Source organism: Danio rerio, chromosome 22 (genome assembly GCF_049306965.1).
Source record: "Danio rerio strain Tuebingen ecotype United States chromosome 22, GRCz12tu, whole genome shotgun sequence".
In the NCBI taxonomy this organism is placed as follows: domain Eukaryota; kingdom Metazoa; phylum Chordata; class Actinopteri; order Cypriniformes; family Danionidae; genus Danio; species Danio rerio.
In genome coordinates, this window is record NC_133197.1 from 18930465 (window position 1) to 18951625 (window position 21161).

Here is a 21161-nt window from a genome sequence, read left to right on the forward strand (position 1 = left end):
ATGTTAAACAGAGCAAGGAAATCTTCACAGTATGTCTGATAATATTTTTTCTTTTGGAGAAAGCTTTATTTGTTTTGTTTCAGCTAGAATAAAAGCAGTTTTTTTTTTTATTTTTTAAAAACCATTTTAGGGACAAAATTTTTAGCCCCTTTAAGCAAATTTTTTTTTTTTTTTTGATTGTCTACAGAACAAACCATCATTATACAATAATTTGCCTAATTACCCTGACCTGCCTAGTTAATCTTATTAACCTAGTTAAGCCTTTAAATGTCAATTTAAGTTGTATAGAAGTATCTTGAAAAAGATCTAGTACAATATTATTTACTGTCATCATGACAAAGATAAAATAAATCAGTTCTTAGAAATAAGTTATTAAAACTATTATGTTCAGAAATGTGTTGAAAAAAATCTTCTCTCCATTAAACAGAAATTGGGGAAAAAATTAAACAGGGTGGCAAATAATTCAGGGGGGCTAATAATTCTGACCTCATCTGTACTTCATTTTCCAGATAAAAATCTATTATGCCAATTACAGAATCAAAGAATAAAAATGTACAACACCAAAAACTCAAAGATAAATCCAAGAGTTTAAACTAGCTCAGAGACTCACACACTGCAACCGGGTATCTTGCCTACAAGATCCCAATAACATCTTGGCACCTTTCTCTTAATTACTCAACTCAGAACAAACAGCCATACATTCAAGACAATAAAAGCTTCACAAAGACCCTCGTCCAGATCAACATTCATTCATTCATGCATTTTCTTGTCGGCTTAGTCCCTTTATTAATCCGGGGTCGCCACAGCGGAATGAACCACCAACTTATCCAGCAAGTTTTTACGCAGCGGATGCCCTTCCACCCACAACCCATCTCTGGGAGATGTTCCACACACATTCACACACACACACTCATACACTACGGACAATTTAGCCTACCCAATTCAACTGTACCGCATGTCTTTGAACGTTGGGGAAACCGGAGCACCCGGAGGAAACCCACGCGAAAGCAGGGAGAACATGCAAACTCCACACAGAAACACCAACTGAGCCGAGGCTCGCACCAGCGACCTTCTTGCTGTGAGGCGACAGCACTGCCTACTTCGCCACTGCTTCGCCCCCCCAGAGCAACATATACAAGTAAAATTGTGAAATATTACAGTGAAATTGAGACAACTTTACCAATCATACAGAGACATTTAAAATGATACTAAAGATGAAGAGCTACAAGATACTCCATATTAAAAACTTATTTGTGGAATTTGTGTGATCTGCTCTGGTGGAAGTAAAATAAAGAGCAGAGGGGGGAGCTCAGGGTGGGTGATTCAGACACTTCTTCTCAGATCAGAAATATTATTGCTTTAGGGGCTGACAACTCTTGTGGTCTGGCCTTATGGAATTCCACAACAGTTCTCAGGGCTTGATAGTATTGAGAGACTTATCCATCCTTACAGTTGTAATTACATAAACTCACCAGAAGAGGTCAACATGGTTTCTTTCTTTACTTGCAATGGTTAGGCCCTATTGACTTCTTATATTAAAGCCACACAGTACGTAGACTTTCGCTGCTAAGCGGAACACATTCAAGATGAGCATTGACTGATTTGGAAGTTGCATACTGTCCCTAATTTAATTTCACCAAGTAGGACATGTTTCTGGATCGACATCTATCAACATCTACAAACACAATCTCAAAACTATACACCAACATGCAAAAGCCTCAAAATTCTAATAATGTAGTCAAAAACATATTATCTTTAGTCAAAATCAAACTTTGGCCTCTGATGACGCACAAACCTAATTTAGGAGAATTTCCAATGGATATAAATAAATAAGTAAAGGTTTATTTATATAGCACCTTTCCCAGACATTGAGTCACAAAGTGCTTTACAATAAGAGAAAACCAGAAAACAGGAAAAAGACAACATATCAATTAAAGAAAACATTAAAACAAGTTAAAAATCCAAGTACAGAAACACAAATACTGTCAATAAAAAGCTTGACCAAAAAGATGTGTCTTTAAAGTTCAGCTGATCCCAGATTTCTCAGTGCTATGGGGAGAGAGTTCCAGAGACTTGGGGCTACAACACAGAAGGCACGGTCACCTTTAGCCATAAGCTGCCATTCCACTGCACACGACATTTGGACATACTGTCGGAGCACACCCCCTTGTGGCAGTCGCACAGAATTTTTTTTTTGTGTTGTCGTACACTATTGGAGAGAAGCTGTTCTCGCAGTGTCCGAAATAAAGTGCAAAAAGAGCCTTTATTCTCTGTGTGTTCACCCTGATTGATAGGATGAATACTAGAAACTTATAGATCGCTAAAAATGTTGGAGGGAATGTAGAGACACTATAAAAAATAATAGTTTTTATTACTCATTTATGAATATATATATATATATATATATATATATATATATATATATATATATATATATATATATATATATATATATATATATATAGACCTTTTTATTTAAAAAATTACTAAAAAAGGTGTTTTTCTCATCTCACACACCTGCTTGGGCAACATTGAAATACATCACATCTAGTCGACTGGTTGCATACGGTCTAGTCGCAGGAGTTCAAATATTTCAAGGAATCCGCAGCTCAATTCGGATCCAAATTTTCCGCATACAGAGATGATCGGAAGTCCACCCAGCTCACGGACAACTCTCCATTGGAAATAAATGACTTCCAGTCTGTCGCTTGTCGTTTGTCTTGTGCAGTGGAAAGGAGGCTTTAGGATGAGACTGGCTAAAAGGTCTTTGCCAGAAGACCTCAAAGACTGGCTACATGAGAGACTACATAAAATATTTTGAATATATATTCATGTAGACCATGAATTATGTAGCTAGAGATACGTATGGCTGCAATATTTTTTTTAAACGAATGATACGGAGCGGTTTGACACCATACCTTTTCGCCTTTACCAGCTGACTGCTTACCTCAGTATGGAGAGCTTTCCCGCTGTAACCAGTTTGTCCCGTTAGCTCGCCATGTACTGTACGCCAGCAGGCTTGAGACGCAGAGAGGAGTTGACCACAATGACGGTGTTGGAGTCTGGTGAAGAACGGATCCAGAAGGCAGGTAAGACAACAACAAAATCCAAAAAAATTAAATAAGTAAATTACAGGGTGAGATTGTGGTAAAATCTGAAACCATGGTAAATATCAGATGAGGGCTTTTTTTTTCTGGATTGCTTTTGAAAATTGTTGGTTGGGTTTAGGGAAGTGGGTGTGCAGGTCAATCAATAATATTGAGGGTGGGTTAGTTAATTGGTCAGTCAGTCAGTCAGTCAGTCAGTCAGTCAATCAGTCAGTCAGTTAGTCAGTCAAACAGTCAAACAGTCAGTCAAGAACAGCCTCTGGTGGGTTTATGTGAGAACAGCAGGCACGAATGGCACTCTCGAGAGAAATACACAGCAACCTCTCATGGATTTAAAAAAAAAAAAAAAAAAAACACCCCCTGGGACGTATTTCATGGTCTCCAGAAATAGTTATATATATATATATATATAGTTGTGTGTATACTTTTTCAGAATGAGCCTGGGTTTACATTACAATAATCCAGCAGGAGGTTTCAAAGTACTTTGAAACAATATTTCTGATTTTTGCAATGTTCCTTGGATGTAAAAAGCATGTACGAACATTCCCTTTAACATGGCTATATAAAATGACTTTTATTATGTAATCACTATGCGATCGTGATAATTGTAAGAAAAGCTAGTACCTAAATATACTGATATTAGTTGCAATTCAGAGCAACTTTCATCTATCCTAACTAGGGTTGGGTACCAAAATTTTAAATAATGTCATTGCTTTCTCCTCCCTTGTTGCTCGTAAGAAACTTTTATTAATGTGTAAATCCCACCAACTACCCTCAAAAAAAGTGTGGTTAAATGACAGGTTAGGCTTTCTGAAATTGGAGAGGGTAAGTTCTCTCAGAGCCTCATCTATAGGTTTGATTTATGTTCATAAAAGTGTTTAACAGGCACCTATTTGACCCCTTTTTTAAAGATTTAAGATAAGTCTTGCGTCTCCAGAATGTGTAAAGTTTCTGTAAAGTTTCAACTCAAAACACCCCTCAGATTATTTATTTTACCTTTCAGAATATTAGATTTTTTCTGCTCAGAACACAAAAGTAGCTGTTTTTTGTTGCCTGTCTTTAATTTTAGACCCCCCCCCGTCAGTGTGTCTCTATGTCCCCGTGAGATAAACAGCACAATGACAAACATGATGGAAGCAGATCTCACACAACATCTGTGAAAAATACTACAGCAAGAACTTTCCCGATGGTTAGACAATGTATTTGATGTGGAGTTAATTCAAGCCTTTCGATGAGTCACACACAATGCCGTTCCAAAGTTCACGCACAAACACATCGGACACAAACATAGTGCGTGTGTTTAACTTTGCTGTTTTTGCACGGCAAATGTGACAGGATACACATTAATATACACCGCTGTATGGATATCGGTAGATTCTTGATCACATTTGACAATGATTGATGATCACAGCGAGCTGAACAGATTTTTTAATCCCAGTTGCTTTGCACACGTCCTGTCCTGTTAAAATGATTATACACGATACTATGGAGACATGTCAATATGTGGCTGCCGATCAATTCGATGGATGGGGAATCCGCATATCCTACATCAAGCTGCAGTTGGCCTCAAAATGGGAGGCATTTGGATCCTTTTTTTTTAACATCAGGAAATTTCAAAAGAGACTTATTGTGTTTCAATCACTCTAATATGACTGTAGATACACTATACCTACACACAGTTCTGTCCAAACAGCTTACAAAAGCTAGTAAGCCCAATAGTAAATCTTCTTTTAAAATATTTAAAAATCCTACTGACCTCAAACTTTTGACCGGTAGTCTTCATGCTTAAATGCATTATTGCAGCTATAGCCTGTGTTATTACATTATTTGATCATATTGATACTTTTGGATATGAATTCAACAAAATATATACTGACATGTTAAATAATTCTAGACCAAACCATCTGTGATTTGAAAAAGATACTACAAGCATTAACAGGAATCATGTTATTTATACCACAAACATTAGATAGTTTCCACTGATTAAATTTATCATAAGAACCATCTCTCTCAGCTCTGATAAGCAAACATGTTTTTTGTGTGGTGAATAAGTCGGTGCAAGGGTGCATTTCATAAAAAAAGAAGGTAACTCGCGGCTGAACTATCATTGTATAATGCATCTATTGGGAAAAGAACTATAGTGAGGAGTGATTCCCAAAACCCGTTGTTTCTCTGTCGCAGATCTGCTGTTTGAACCATGTTAGTTATAACGTAAAACACCCATATGATGCTTTAAACGAGGCGGAGTAACAATCTTTTTAAAGAATAACCCAATCATTTCTTTGTGCAAATTATATCGTTTTACACGCACACATATTTAAAATAACATCCAATATTAGTTTTAGCAAAAACATGCACTCGCTTTCCATATTAATTCAAATATATGTAAATGGCACATATAGGGTCTGTGTTTCCTTTACAAATATTATTGAGAAGTTGAACATTACATATTCTATTCTAAAACATAAAATCACTTACAACAGCTAACACATATTCTAATCTCATATATACATTATATAAACAAATAAATAATGAGGCTTTTTTATTAAAAAAGTGAAATGTAATATTTATTATTTATTAGGAAAAAAAAAATCTACTTTAATAATAATATTAATATTAGTAATGAAGATCATGATGATTATTAATAAGTAGGATATTGTTTATTTATTTTCTATATTTCGAAAAGTCTACTTTTACACTGACACATGCAAACTACTGCAGAAATGTTCTAACCAGCAGGCCCATGTCAGATACAGTATAGATACTTAATAAATAGCCTACTACACAGCAAAATATGGGGACCCAAAACAACTCTATGGGTGTTAATTTCAACCCTTTGAAAGTGTCTCATGGGGTCCACTCAAAACAGAGTTAAATCAACACTTTCAAAAGGGTTGGCACATTGACACCGAAGTAAGGGTTAATTTTAACTCTGGGCAGAGTTAAAATATGTAACTATATTTAACACCGCCTGGTGTAATATATTGTTATTTTATTCAACTCTCTTGAGTGTAAATATGGTAAAAAGGTCAAATAGACTGTAAATTACAAAATAAAAAACATTTTATTTGAAAACATTCACCACTTCAACAATTCATTCAGTTTTTAAAATGCAACAATGTCAAATATGCTTTAAATGTTTTATTAGTACAGACAGTATTAACAAAATATGTATGACCAGTGCTCAAAAATGCTGTTTCAGTCCTTTGGTCCAAACTTGATGTTTCATCAGAGCCATTTGAAAGTTCAATATAGGGTCACTCATAGTTTTCTTCTGAACACATAGTTTTCTTCTGAAATTACATTTTAAACAACTTGGCGTGCAAATCTTTCACTTCTGGTGTTTCCTTGGTCCTCCATATCAAACACAGCAGTTTAAATGAAGGTACAAATGCTGTAAACTTGTGTGAAAACAAACTGGAGCTAGGAAATCTCATCAAGCATGTCCTGTGAATGAAGTGCTTCCCAGCCACAGGATGACCTTTTTATCCATGACGATGTAGTAGCTGCTGATCGCTCGTCTGGTGGTTCCTGATGCACAGATATAGGGTGATGCTCATCTAAGAACTCTTCAAGACTCCAGCATGACTAAGAAAAATGTTTGAAAACAAATTGCAATCAAATTCTATGATATATTTAAAAGAACATTTCAAGTAAATAAAACATTCAAGAAATCTAAACTCACCTTTTGAAAATCTACATGATGATCCACAACTTGACTCTCCCAGCTGGTTGAGGTGACAGGATATGGAAAAGTAGAAAAAACACATACATCACTGTTGGATCTCCAAAAACAATTAGGTTAACCACTATGACTAGAACTGGAAAAACAGGTAGCTGTCTGTCCAGAATCCTGAATTTAACACAACACTTGGAGCAAAATTTAGAGGAGCTTAAAATCTTTTATATCATTTAGTGATGCTGACTTCTCCAAAATATTGGCCACAGTGTAAAAAATATTCATAAATTTACAGTTTTCTGTAACCGTGTGCGTGCATGTGTGTGTGTATGTGCTTGCGTGTTTCTTTACCAGATTCAACTTGTTAGGCCCTTTCAGGTCCAGTATTGACGCCACCTTTCCTGGAGTCTAGCAGATGTTTCAGGTCCAAATATAATCTAAAATATTAGGATAAGCAGAAGAGGAAAAGTGCAAAGCAGAGCAAAACATTATTTAAGTAACAGTTCACCCACAATACAAAACTTATCACCTTCATGTCATTTGTTATTCTCTAATGCTCTAATACCCTCTTAGCTTATTGTGAAACAAATACAGAACTTTATCAAACATACCTTCATTATTATCACCACATATGACCAAGAAGGTGTGCTTGGTCATTTCACCAACTCTGGAAATACACCATCCGTCTCTAATCAGCCACCGTCACAGGGTCTTGTGTTATTGTATAGAGAACTGTGGCTGTTAAAAAACAACAACACATTAGTATCTAACACATATGCATAACCTTCAGATAAAAAAGAGAGATAAACATCACAAAGTATGCCTCACACTTTTTCAGATATCTTTTGATTCAGATGTTGATTATTGATAATAAATCTACAAATCAAACCTGTATCATCATTAGGCAGCTCAAATATGAATCAGTTGATTAATTTTACAGACAGGTGGCTGTTTACAACGCACTAAATTGTCTTTAATAAAACGGAAATGTTGTGTACAGTACATGCTAAGTTTAGCCTACACTGTAAAAACGCCAACTTTCAAAAAGTCCTCTGAACAAAGTGTATTAAGTAAACTGAATAAAAAAAATTTAATTTAGAATGTTGACAAATAATAGTTAGTTTGCTCAACAAATATGGTGTTTCAATGTTAAAAACTTACAATGTTTTGTTGAACTAATACAAGATTGTTAGTTTTGAGTTGATGCATGTCCCTCTTGTTGGCGCATGCGCGTTACAAGCTTTTAGCGCATGCGCGATTTACTTTCATAGCTCGCTGCTGGGCAGGGCCGGAGTGGGACTCATTTTCAGCCCTGGAGTTTCAAGCCAGACCGGCCCACCTCAGTTCACGACTGATTCCAATTCAGTTACTAATGGCACTATCACGTCTTTTTCAAGAAAACTGCTGCTTTAGAAATTCAAATGTTCAACAGCCCTAACAGTATTTTATGTCTTAACAATAAAATCAAAAAAAAAAAAAAAAAAGATTTTTCATGGGAGATTCGATCACAGGTCTATACCATTGAAATGTAATGTGCTTACCACTGGACCACATTGCCGCTCTTCAAGTGAGAGTAAAAAATAATGAGTTGCGACCCTTAGGACACAGCACTACTTTCTTTTGATGGCTCAATCTTTTTCTCCTATTTTTAGATTACTACGGAACCCCGGAAGGGACGTAGTGGAGGAGAAAAAAAATAGGTGGGTGAAAAAAAATAATGGGTGAAAGAAAAAAAAATGGGTGGGAGGAAAATATATATTTCTAAGTTTTTTGCGTTCTCTCGCAAAGTTTTGCGTTCCCTCGCAAAGATGTTTTGCGTTCCCTCGCAAAGATGTTTTGCGTTATCTCGCAAAGATGTTTTGCGTTCCCTCGCAAAGATGTTTTGCGTTCCCTCGCAAAGATGTTTTGCGTTATCTCGCAAAGATGTTTTGCGTTCCCTCGCAAAGATGTTTTGCGTTATCTCGCAAAACTGTTTCTCCACAAACACTTCCTGTTCACTTCACTCACGTAAACCCTCCCGTTTTTGCTGAAATTCTCCCATATTTTACCATTCTATCCCACTTTCTTTACTGTGCGCTGATTGTCGCCTTTCACTTTGCAACCTCTGAACCAGTGAATGCATGTATAAGCGCTGACTGACGGACGCGCTTCGTACAATAAACTGATCCCAGATCAGCGTCTGTACGCGCCATTTAAAGGGACACTTCTGTTATCAAACAAGTGCACAGCAAATGAATCTCATGTTTTGTTTAGTTTGATAACAGAGGTGTCTCTGTAAGAATGCACAGATCTATAATGAAAGCAGTCCATTACTTTAGAAACTGTTGTGCTCATTTAAGAGAAAATAAGCTGTTTAAAATAAAACATGCAGGACGGAGATGTTTCATATTGTGTATTTGTCTGTTTAAACATACACCCGCTCCTCTGTAAATGGCGTGTACATACGCTGATCTGGGATCAGTTTATTGTACGAAGCGCGTCTGTCAGTCAGCGCTTATACATGCATTCACTGGTTCATAGGTAGCATACGCACAGTAATGTAAAGAAAGTGGGATAGAATGGTAAAATACGGGAGAATTTCGGCAAAAACGGGAGGGTTTACGTGAGTGCAGTGAACAGGAAGTGTTTGTGGAGAAACAGTTTTGCGAGAGAACGCAAAACATCTTTGCGAGGGAACGCAAAACATCTTTGCGAGAGAACGCAAAACATCTTTGCGAGGGAACGCAAAACATCTTTGCGAGAGAACGCAAAACATCTTTGCGAGGGAACGCAAAACATCTTTGCGAGAGAACGCAAAACATCTTTGCGAGGGAACGCAAAACATCTTTGCGAGATAACGCAAAACATCTTTGCGAGGGAACGCAAAACTTTGCGAGAGAACGCAAAAAACTTAGAAATATATATTTTCCTCCCACCCATTTTTTTTCTTTCACCCATTATTTTTTTTTTCACCCACCCATTTTTTTCTCCCCCACTATGTCCCTTTCGGGGTTCCGTAGAATTCTTATATTCACTAAGGTGCCGCTGTTTGGGGCGATAGTTGCATTACATCATCAACATTAACGTTAGTTAACCTGCAGGCTGCATTTTTCTCACGGGGCTGCGAGAAAATAAATAATAAGAGCGGCACTACGGTAAAATAATGATTAAAAAGAGTAAAGCTATGGTCAAAAAAATAAATAGAAGAAAAAAGTGTGACTGCTGAGAGTGCAAGCAGCTAGGGACACCGGCCCTCGCGGCCAAAAAACAGACCGGCCCACCGGGAATTCTCCCGGTCCTCCCGATTAGCCAATCCGGGCCTGCTGCTGGGGGTACATAAAGCTCACGTGCGTGCGTGTCAAATCGGACCATCTTTTTTTTTCTTCAGAGTTACAGGTAACGTATGTCAATCGTTTTCACCATCGATTGTATATATTTGTATATGTTTTTATGTGCGATGTGCTACCCATCTAACTGCTTGATCTATTTTACCAGTGTAATATTGATGTGAGAGACCGTAACAGAGCTGTTCAGAGCTGTCCCGGATTTCTGCAAAATCATCGGCATGTATATATCCTTTTATGTTGTCATCTAACGTTATATTATTTGATATGTTGGGTTTGATGTTCCAATGTATCCTAGTATATAACTATTTGTTGTAATTTAGCCGTGGATTACTTGTTTCGTGCATTTATTTTGGCTAACGTTACATCACAAAGTTTTGTGTGCTTGCATTTGGAACAAATAGCGATTTCATTCGAGTCATTTGCTTTAAAAACTCACACGATTATTACAAGTAGTATCAGGTGTGATGTTTCCTTGGCAGATTCTCTTGCAAAAAACGAATATAAGTTGAGGTGCTGTCTATCTGGATTGCTTGTCAGCAAGTGACTTTAGTGTGCATTGTGCACATCACACCTTTTTTTCCTTCGAACTAGACAAGATTGCCAGTGGAACAAATGGTGACGTGATTTAACTTTGTCATTTGAATAATATGAAAATCGCGTGATTTTTTTTTTTTTTTTTTTTTTAATGTAATGAGCATTATGTGCTTGTTCATCAGTTAGCTCGACTAAATTGCCAGTATATATTTCAACCAACTTACCTAAACAGTCAGCTAGATTAAATTTATGTTAAAAAAGTAAAATGGCTAAAAATACATATTTTTTCTCTTTTTTTTTTTTTTTTTTGCTCAAAATGACTCCACCAATTTAATAAAATAATTAAATATTGACGTAATGCAATGCCGATACTGCAAATTTTTAAATACTGACACTGAGATCCTGGTAAAACACTACAGGCTTCGTCATGGACGAGGTCACAAAGGGGCAAACTGGCCCTGTCTATACTCGGATTGTGTCTGCTCATTTAGGACACAAGGTGCTTTGAAATCACATTTATCGCGCTTCCACACCCACAGACCTATTAGTCATGTCAATGTAAAATTCAAATGTGAGTTGTGTGAGTTTGAAACTGTTTGCAGTAAAAGTGATTTTTTTAAACATCTTGGAGGACATCTAAGAAGTCATGAAACTATACAATGTCCTTTTTCTAGCTGTGAGTATAAAACCAACAAGCTCACCAATTTTACCTCTCACAGGAATAGGAAACACAAACATCACACAATAAAAGATATAAGAAATTCAGTCACTGTAACTGAGAACCTTTATACTGATACAACAAACTTTGATGACAATCATGATGATGCAGAGCAGCCCTCACGGTGTGTTCAAGAGGCTGCTGAAATTGGTTGTGAGAGTATGGATATTGAGACTCTTACACACAAACTGGCATCTCTCTTTTTGAAAATGCAAACAGTCTTGCATGTATCCAAGAGTGCCATTCATTGCATCATTGAGGAAATTCATGATATGTTCTACATTTCCAAGTCTCTTGCTGTTGAAAACATCAAAAATATTTTTGTCAACCACAACATTGATGTAGATGCTAGTATCCTCCAGAAAATTAGCAGTGCTATTTTTGAGACCAATCCTCTTCTCCTGACTACTACAGAAAAAGGTAGTTTATCCACAGAACATAGAAGGAACTTGTATTTCAAAAAGCACTTCTCTGTAATTGAGCCAACTGAGTATCTCTATGACAGAACACACAAAAAACACTTTGTTTATGTGTCTTTATATCATGTCTTAGAACGCCTACTGGGTCATAAAGATATTTTGAATAAGATTGTGTTCAGTGGAGAGTCTACTTCTGGACATTATGAGTCTTTTCAAGATGGTTCCTACTTTAAAGAGAACAGACTACTATGTGACAAAGACCTTGCAATATCTCTGGGACTGTATGTGGATGAATTTGAAGTGTGCAATCCCTTGGGCACTTCAAGAAAAATTCATAAGATGGTTGCTATTTATTGGGTGATTCTAAACTTGCCGCCCAAATTTCGCTCTAGTCTTAATTCCATTCAACTTGCTGTCCTTGGTAAAAGTGATGATGTGCGGCTATTTGGATATGAGAAATTTCTTAATCCACTGATAAAGGATGTGAAGTGTTTGGAACAAACAGGTGTTTTTGTTCCTGCTCTCAGTCAGTATGTAAACGGAACAGTCTTTTGCGTATGTGCTGATAATTTAGGAGCCCATAGCTTGGCAGGCTTTCAAGAAAGCTTTAATTCTGACAATTTCTGTAGATTTTGTTTGATAAGGAAGCATGAACTCAAGTCTGGCCAGGTTGAGATCAGTAATTTCAAGTTAAGAACTGCAGAAGAACACAATTCCTTTGTGCAGAAAGTCCAGACAGATGTAAGTGTGCAACATGTCAGTGGTGTGAAAGGCGAATGTGTTCTAAGCAAGCACTTGTCTTTCTTTCATCCTGTTACAGGCTTCCCACCTGATGCATTACATGATTTTTTGGAAGGTGTTGTACCTGTAGAATTGTCTTTGTGCCTGAAAGATTTAATTTCAAAAGGAAAATTTTCATTTGATGAGCTCAATAACTACATTAATTCTTTCCTGTACAAAGATTCAGACAGGGTTAACAAGCCAAAGGTATTAACAAAGTCATGTTTCGCCAAGGGTACTGTAGGGGGAAATGCACACGAAAATTGGACACTTTTACGTTTGCTACCTCTAATGATTGGTCACATAATCCCTGAAAATGAACCATCTTGGCAGATTCTAATGGACCTGAAGGACATTACTGAGATCGTTCTATCATCAAAACTTTCAGAGGAGGCGCTGTGCTACCTAGAGAGCAAAATTGTAGATCACCAAAATTTACTGGTTGAAACTTTTCCTAGCTTTTCGCTACGTCCAAAGCATCATTTTATTAACCATTACCCGCATTTGATTCGTTGTTTTGGACCATTAGTGTCACTTTGGACAATGCGCTTTGAGGCAAAGCACAGCTACTTCAAAAAAGTAGTCCATGACACTCAAAACTTCAAGAATGTTCTATTGACACTTTCCTCAAAGCATCAACAAATGATGGCTTATTATCTAGATGGTGACGATCTTTTTAAACAAACTGTATATGTGGAGAAAGCAAATGTTTTCACAATTGCTTCTCTGGAAACATCAATCAGAACAGTGATTAAGAGAAGGTATCCTAACACAAGTCAAGTCTCACTCTCCTCTGATATTCATTTGCATGGAGTTCGATATAAAGCTGGCATGGTAATCTCTGCAGGACAATGTAGTGGTTTGCCAGAATTTTTCAAAATATTGAACTGTGTAGTGACCTCCCAAGATGTGTCATTCCTTTGCACAAAACTGTCAGCCTGGTATCTTGAACATTTTAGATCATTTGAGATTAAGGAAAGCAGTTTCAGTGACATTCATGTTCTTGATCCTGACATGCTGAATGACTTTCATCCACTGAGTGCATACAAAGTTGGTCTGAAAGTGCTTGTGACACCAAAAGTGTTTTTAACTCCTTAGGGGTTATAAGTAACCGTAAACAGTTTTCTCTGCTTCTTTAATCGGACATAAAATTGTTTAATCTGAACAGATGATTTTTTTGGGGGTCCAACTATAAATATTACAATAGAAAATAAGTGTATCTTTGAGCACTAGCAATGGCCTTTTGATTTTAGATGATTTGTTTTATAGAGAATATGTTGTTGCGGATTCACATTTCCCCTACCAACATCAGGAGGGTGGAGCTGCCTCAAAGACCTCAGTCGGTGGACCAATTGAAGTCTTTCCTTAGTGAGAAGTGTCAATTAGAAAATGGAGATTTTCTAATACAATTTGAAGATCCGGACTTTAACAATGAACTTTGCAACTTGAATGATATCAATGAGCTGCCAGCAGAGAAGGCAACGTTAAAGCTTTTGTGGGAAGAGGTATGTCCTTCACAGGGTTTTGCAGGAGATTCCAATTCAGTGTCTTCTCTTGATACAGCAAGCATGCCAAGCTGTCACAGTGGGGATCAAAGTCCTGAATCATCTGTGTTAAGAAACCTTAGAAGTGCTGAAAAGTGGCCATCCACATTTAACATACCCACTTTTCCTCTGGATGTTGAACTCAGGCTGCGTAAAGCCAATGAGGTTTACCAGCAGACAAATAAGCCCCTAAATGTCTCAAGAGAAATGAAGTCCCAGATTCTGGACAAGATTGTGCAGGCCATATTTGATATCAAAGCCTACCCTGATGCCTATGAGATCCAGTCAGTTGCGTCTTCTCTTGTACAGAAACACCCTTGCCTTACAGAAACCGGCAAACGCACAGGTTGGGACGGATGGGTGATGAGTATTAAGTTTAAGCTTGGCAATTATCGGGCCAAACTGAAGGAGGCTGGTTGTTCTGAGTTGAGTGTTAACTGTAAAAGAAAATCTTGTGAGGGTATGGTAGAAAGGCCCTACATGAAAAAGCCTAAAAGAGCAGAGGTAAATTTTTTACCTGACCATCCTGAAGGCCACACTGAAGATTCCCTTGAGGAGGTGAGACTTACTATGATCAATGAAATGAAGAAAAAAAAAATGGATTTGACAGTCATTCACCGAAAAATGCAAGAAACCTTTTCTCTACGCCGAAAAGAAGTTGTTAAGATTCAGCCATTGGTGGAAGAAATTAGAGAGCGATGGCCTGGACTTTTTTTAAAGGAAGAGGTAAGTCACTATATTGCAATTGTTCAATATTTTTATGAATTTACATTGTTATATATTTTTTTTATGTGTAAATATTAAAATGTATTTTTTTGTATGCTGTAGATCTGCATGGAGTTTTCTCGAATCTGTAATGTAGATCTCTTCAGACAGTTCAACGAGTCAATTGATAAATATACAGCACCTCTTCTGAAACTGTACAGAAAACGACGGGATTCATTGGGTGCACAGATGAAGACACTTTTGGACAAGCTGGATGATCAGGTACTCTAAGATTTATTTCCTTATTCATCAGTGTGATGTTTTTAACATGTGCAACATAGTTGTCCTGTCAAACAAAAGCAGGAATTTCAAGGTCAGGCAATACCATCTAAAAAAAAAAAAAAAAAAAAAAAAAAAAAACGGAATTACAACAATTTTTTTTTAAATTTCAAGCAATTTTTCTTTCACTCAAATTGTGTCAAGTAGTGTTTTGACTGTGTGACAGAGGTAAGACAGTTAAGGTAAGACAAATAACAGATGTTTCACTTGTTTTGAGTGACTATTTCAAATGAATACATGTATAGACGAAGATAGAAAAATATTAACTGTACGTTATTGTACGTAACTCAAAGTAATTGACTCTTCGCTAAGCCCCGCTCTCCTTAGTTATTGTTGCTACGCCTGTCAAGCTTTCGTGCTTGACACGGCTTTTACAATGTGTGCGCTGGTGTCAGACATTGCCAGGCATATAATGTAATTTTTGGCGAACAGGTGAGATATCTGAGAAAGCCAGACAAAAAAGGACTGCAGTATGTGTTATATTGGTATGTTCACAACATAATAGGCAACTGATTAGAGAATAATTCTATCAAAATTGAAGCTAGCTTACCCTAGCCGCCTCATACTCTGACCATTCAACAGCTTAGCTTATGCTCAGCAGGGGAGGTGAAATTTACAAATAATCTAATAATAACAAATTAAACTGATTTCTCTATTTTAGCCAAAAAGCCTGATAGATTAATTGTTGTGCAATGAAATATAGCGTTAATAAGCGATGAGGAAACACGCATGATATAATTTTTAATAGTTCATTCATAGAAAAAACACCCAGAAACTGAAAACTGATGGAATTTTGCCGAATATTAGCATCATTGATTCATAACAATAGACAGTAAGTTACCTATTACTGTCAGTGTGTTTGTATGCTCTTTATAAATGACTGAAAAACAGCTGCTGATAAAGTATATTGATTGCAAGTGCTCAGTTTGTGATCATATCTCGGTTTTGTTCTGTTGATTTGTAATTTCAAATATTTGTAGCTTGAAATAGATGTAAATATAAAGTTCAGTAAAGTTAGCAACAGATTCGCAGTTGCAGATTCATATTTTCAGATCAATAACTCATGTCATTATGACCTATTCGCTATGAGTATGACTAAGTTAACGTTACTATGGCTAAGGCTTAAACGGAGCATTACTCATAATATTGAGAAAAGAAAAAAAAGAAAAAAAAAAGAAAAAGACATATGTGAAACATAACCTGCTTTGTTTTTTTTAAGGAACAGTTTAGATCTATTTAGGGTAAGATGTGTGCGAGTTATTGCCGTCGGTCTATTACTGAATGTCAGAAATATCAAAACAAAACCAACTTAACTCCGCTCCTTTAGCACCCCTCGCAGAGCTTGATCCACGCTGGCATTTCTCCTCTTGGGTTTTTGGTTTTGAAAAGAGAAATATTTCGACCATCCCCTCCAAACTTTTAGGAGACCTGGTGTAGGATTTGCACAATCCATATGCACAACACGTTCACCTGTTTCTTGTCAGAGCCCCTGCGCATAGCTACGGTTGCTAAGCCACAATTGGTGGATGGCGGTTTTAGGGTGTGGCTTAGCGAAGGGTCAATTGTCACATGAAACAAAACAAAGTTCAAGGGATTACAGTTATTTTTTATTTTTGATAACACAACCATTATCAAATTCCTTTGTATGGAAACCACACAATTATTTAAACATTTTTGTTTTATGTTTTACACTTAAAATAATGCCACAGGGTTTTCAACAGCATGAATAAAATATCATGCTCAAAGTACATATTTACTTGCAAAACAATTGTAATCCCTTTGTTAAATTTACAAGACCTTATAAGACTGTAATACACTCTTTTTAAATTACTTTCTTCTAGGTCACTGATATTGTCACCCATAGAAAAAGAGTAGCTCTTGAGGGATTGCCACTTTTTCTGCGTGAAAATTCTACTTGTTTTCTCAAGATGTGTCTGGTAAGTTACCCATTTTCATACCCTATTCTGCTTTCATTAGTCTGCTTGTTAACAAAATAATAGCTACACACTGAATGTTTTATTAAGCATTAGCAAATAGTTAATTTGTTATCTTTTAAAGGGGAAATAAAGCACTCAATTAAGTGAACATTATTTTGTTCATTGGATTCCACTTAAAAATAAAATAAAGTGTATATATATATATATATATATATATATATATATATATATATATATATATATATATATATATATATATATATATATATATWTWTTTATATATATATATATATATATATATATATTTATATATATATATTTATATTTATATATATATATATATATTTATATATATATATTTATATATATATTTATTTATATATATATTTATATATATATATATATATATATATATATATTTATATATATATATATATATATATATATATATATATATATATATTTATATATATATATATATATATATATATTTATATATATATATATATATATATATATATATATATATATATATATTTATATATATATATATATATATATATATATATATATATATATATATATATATATATATATTTATATATATATATATATTTATATATATATATATATATATATTTATATATATATATATATATTTATATATATATATATATATTTATATATATATATATATATATATATATATATATATATATATATATATATATATATATATATATATATAAGCTCAGCACTATTTGCTAATGCTTAATAAATTATTCATTGTGTATAGCTATAAATTGTTGCTGTGTAAGTATTACATGTATTCTATTTTCTTTGTATAACAACAAAAATAATAGTAATAATAACAATAAGTAGTAATTAATATTACACATCAATTGATTTCTCCTTCTATTACTTAATCTCCTATAAGGACACAGACCCTGAAGATCACAGCACCAGAGATGTAAGGATTGGCATCCTCACTGTGGTGGAAGATGATGTTGGCACTTCTGCATCCCTGCCCAATGTGATAAACCACGCTATAATCCTGGAGGAAGCCATTGTTCTTCAGGATATTCCAGATCTGCCTGCAGCCTTTGCTTACTTGTTCGGTTTCTTGTATGCACTAAATATGGAATATCCAAAAGAACTCAAATATACTTTTGAAGTGATTCAGAAAGTATTCATGGATCTTGGTGGCACATGCTCTGCGAGAGTTCAGTCCCTGAAGTCTAAATTGTTATAGTTGCACACAGCCATTTTGCAAAAAGGCACTGCAACCATCATTGGTTACAAACTTTGCAGACTGAAGATAAAGACTGAAGTCCTGAGTTTTACAGTACTGTATATCTAACTATATTTTATTTTATTGTTTTTTCATTTAATACACAGGTAGGTGCAATTTAAAGTTCAAATGTGAAATAAAACATTTTTTGAACTGACAATGTTTTGAGGTTCGGGATGAGAATTCTAGTGACTGTTCAAAAGTTTCTGATGCCCCGTTGGCCAGAAAAACTGGGAAAGACTTGACAAAACTTCAAGTTAAGAGGAGGACATCCTTCTGAGTTATTCTTTTATTCATGTCTGTTTTTGGAATTGTGTACTTTGTTGACAAAGTGCTTTACACTTTATATACTTTGAATAAAGTGGGGTTTAACATTTATTTAGATTAGATATTTTTGTACTCATCTGGTTTAAGTGTTGGACACATTAGCTTGGTTTTACTAACTTAGTAAAGCATGAAGAAAGCTCGCCTGTCATTTTATGTTTAGGCAATGTTGTAGTGTACAAACTTTTCACACATGTAAAAACATTCAGTACAAGTTGTTAAATGTTGATTTTTGTACTAAAATGTTTTATATTGTGTTTTGAACAGTTTAAAAAAAATAAAAGGTTAATTTACTTTTCTTGTGTATCTAATTTAAATTATAAAAATTATTAGTGAATGCATAATGGACCATTTTGTCATATATTTGTTCAGCAAACAAAAATATCTTGTTGGGTGAACATGACATTTTTTGTTCAGCAAACAAAAATATCCTGTTGGTTGAACATGATATTTTTTGTTCAGCAAACAAAAATATCTTGTTGGGTGAACATGACATTTTTTGTTCAGCAAACAAAAATATCCTGTTGGTTGAACATGACATTTTTTGTTCAGCAAACAAAAATATCCTGTTGGTTGAACATGATATTTTTTGTTCAGCAAACAAAAATATCCTGTTGGTTGAACATGACATTTTTTGTTCAGCAAACAAAAATATCCTGTTGGTTGAACATGATATTTTTTGTTCAGCAAACAAAAATATCCTGTTGGTTGAACATGATATTTTTTGTTCAGCAAACAAAAATATCCTGTTGGTTGAACATGATATTTTTTGTTCAGCAAACAAAAATATCCTGTTGGTTGAACATGATATTTTTTGTTCAGCAAACAAAAATATCTTGTTGGGTGAACATGATACTTTTTGTTCAGAGAACTAAAGAATTCAACAAAATATTTTGAGTTCACTGGTCTTCAAACCCTGTTTGTTGAGTTAACTCAAAAAGCTATGTGTGATAGGTTGCCTAATTATTTTAAGTTTACTCAACTTTTTTTTTTTACAGTGTATAGTTTTAAGCACAATATCATGCGGGAGAAAAAGCTTGACTAAGATGTTCCTGACTACAGAAATAGCCTAACTTACTAACGTCAGACATCCCGAGTTGGGAAAAGTCATTTTCGGGGGATACAGAGTTGATTTGCGGGAGGTAACGGGAGAGATGAGTACCTGAAGATCAATGAGATGAGTTGCGCGCGACGTACCTAAAGAGCGGTGGGGGTGACTTGCGCGTGACGTACCTGAAGAGCTGAGAGGGATGCGGTGGAGAGGGGTGTGCAAAGTGTTTAATGACCGGGCGGGAGACGCGCGATTTCCGGGAGATTATCATTCATTTGCGGGCATCTACTTGGGCATCTGGGAGTCTCTGTGCATTTGCGGGATAACGTTAACGTTAGTCCCGCAACTTCCGTGAGACTTCTGTAACGTCAAATGTCTGATAAAGTGCAAACGCGGTCATTTAAAGACATTAATGTTAACATTCCGACTTTAATGGTTGTCAACACTTAATATAATTCAAGCGTAACTGTTACGTTATAACACGAGTCTATGGACTAACGTTATATGGACGGCCACGAATCAACCAGTTTAAAAGGGCCGCGGTGTTTAAAATAACCAAATTAACGTACACGAATAACAAACAATCATGTTTCAGTCAGGAAGCCTTTTACAAGTAAGCATGTTCATTTACTCACCAGATATGTTTTAGAAACTCTCCAGAGCTCATGGAAACCGTCCTGTGTTGCCGTTAGCATCCGGGCAGAGTAGGCTAGGCTGCTCCGGGGATTCCCTCGCTAGTTTGCTTCGAATTAAAGGAGAAGTGTCGATTTTATTTTACAGATGGGTAACAACGCACAAAATGGCATTAAGCGTGACAGAAACGTGTTGAACATGTACATTTGATGTTTTTATGCACTATGTATGCGTGAGCATATAAAAACATTCTTGAAAAGAAGTCAATAGTAATGCAGTTAAGCTAGATACACAAACGACCATGAATGAACCGCAGAAGTTTAAAATTGTCACTCCATTCTAAAGTTATTAACTTAACAGTATGTTTACAACTGTATTTCCTTAAAGAAAGTCAGTAAAATACCAACATTTAGGTAGTTTGACTCACCAGTTGCTGTTCTAAACCTGGAAAATGGCGTCTGGAAAATTCTTCAGTGACTGGGGCTGCATGAATTCCCGGATGTTGGAAATAACACCACCAAGTGTTGAAAAGATAACTCCTTGATTTCGCACTGAATAAAATCAATTTTAACTCTTATTATATTCATTTATCAAAATCTAACTCTTTAACGTCAACACTTTACTCTGAAATGCTTCAACACCGAGAATTTAACTCTGATGAATTTGCTGTGTATAAATTAATTTTTGTTTTCACAAGCTTTGGAGAACATAAATTCCGTTTTTAAATAATAGGTCACCTATAGCTTTTGTCATGAGGTTCAAAATGACATCAAT

At 35.5% G+C, this 21161-nt stretch overlaps 1 protein-coding gene and 1 long non-coding RNA gene across 2 annotated transcripts; one reads left to right on the forward strand and one right to left on the reverse strand.

Annotated features, from left to right (window-relative positions):
• Positions 1 to 6152: 6152 nt before the first annotated feature.
• On the reverse strand, positions 6153 to 20862 carry LOC141380306 (uncharacterized). Its single transcript, XR_012398128.1, has 6 exons — positions 20815 to 20862; positions 20390 to 20496; positions 7398 to 7524; positions 7138 to 7223; positions 6793 to 6835; positions 6153 to 6695 (listed from the first exon to the last, which is right to left on the reverse strand). It is a non-coding gene; the product is annotated as an uncharacterized lncRNA (long non-coding RNA).
• LOC141380305 (uncharacterized) lies at positions 12804 to 18997 on the forward strand. The gene is made up of 4 exons (XM_073937787.1): positions 12804 to 14833; positions 14936 to 15094; positions 16993 to 17088; positions 18026 to 18997. The coding sequence occupies exons 1-4, from the start codon at positions 13817 to 13819 to the stop codon at positions 18338 to 18340; spliced, it is 1587 nt and encodes a 528-aa protein (XP_073793888.1). The 5' UTR covers positions 12804 to 13816; the 3' UTR covers positions 18341 to 18997.
• Positions 20863 to 21161: the final 299 nt, after the last annotated feature.

Excerpts from the sequence above, each read along its gene's own strand:
- LOC141380305 (XM_073937787.1), top strand. The coding sequence starts at position 13,817 with ATGATTTGTTTTATAGAGAATATGTTGTTGCGGATTCACATTTCCCCT. Across the intron at positions 14,834-14,935 it reads GACTTTTTTTAAAGGAAGAG|ATCTGCATGGAGTTTTCTCG; the intron begins GTAAGTCACTAT and ends TGTATGCTGTAG. Across the intron at positions 17,089-18,025 it reads GTTTTCTCAAGATGTGTCTG|GACACAGACCCTGAAGATCA; the intron begins GTAAGTTACCCA and ends ATCTCCTATAAG.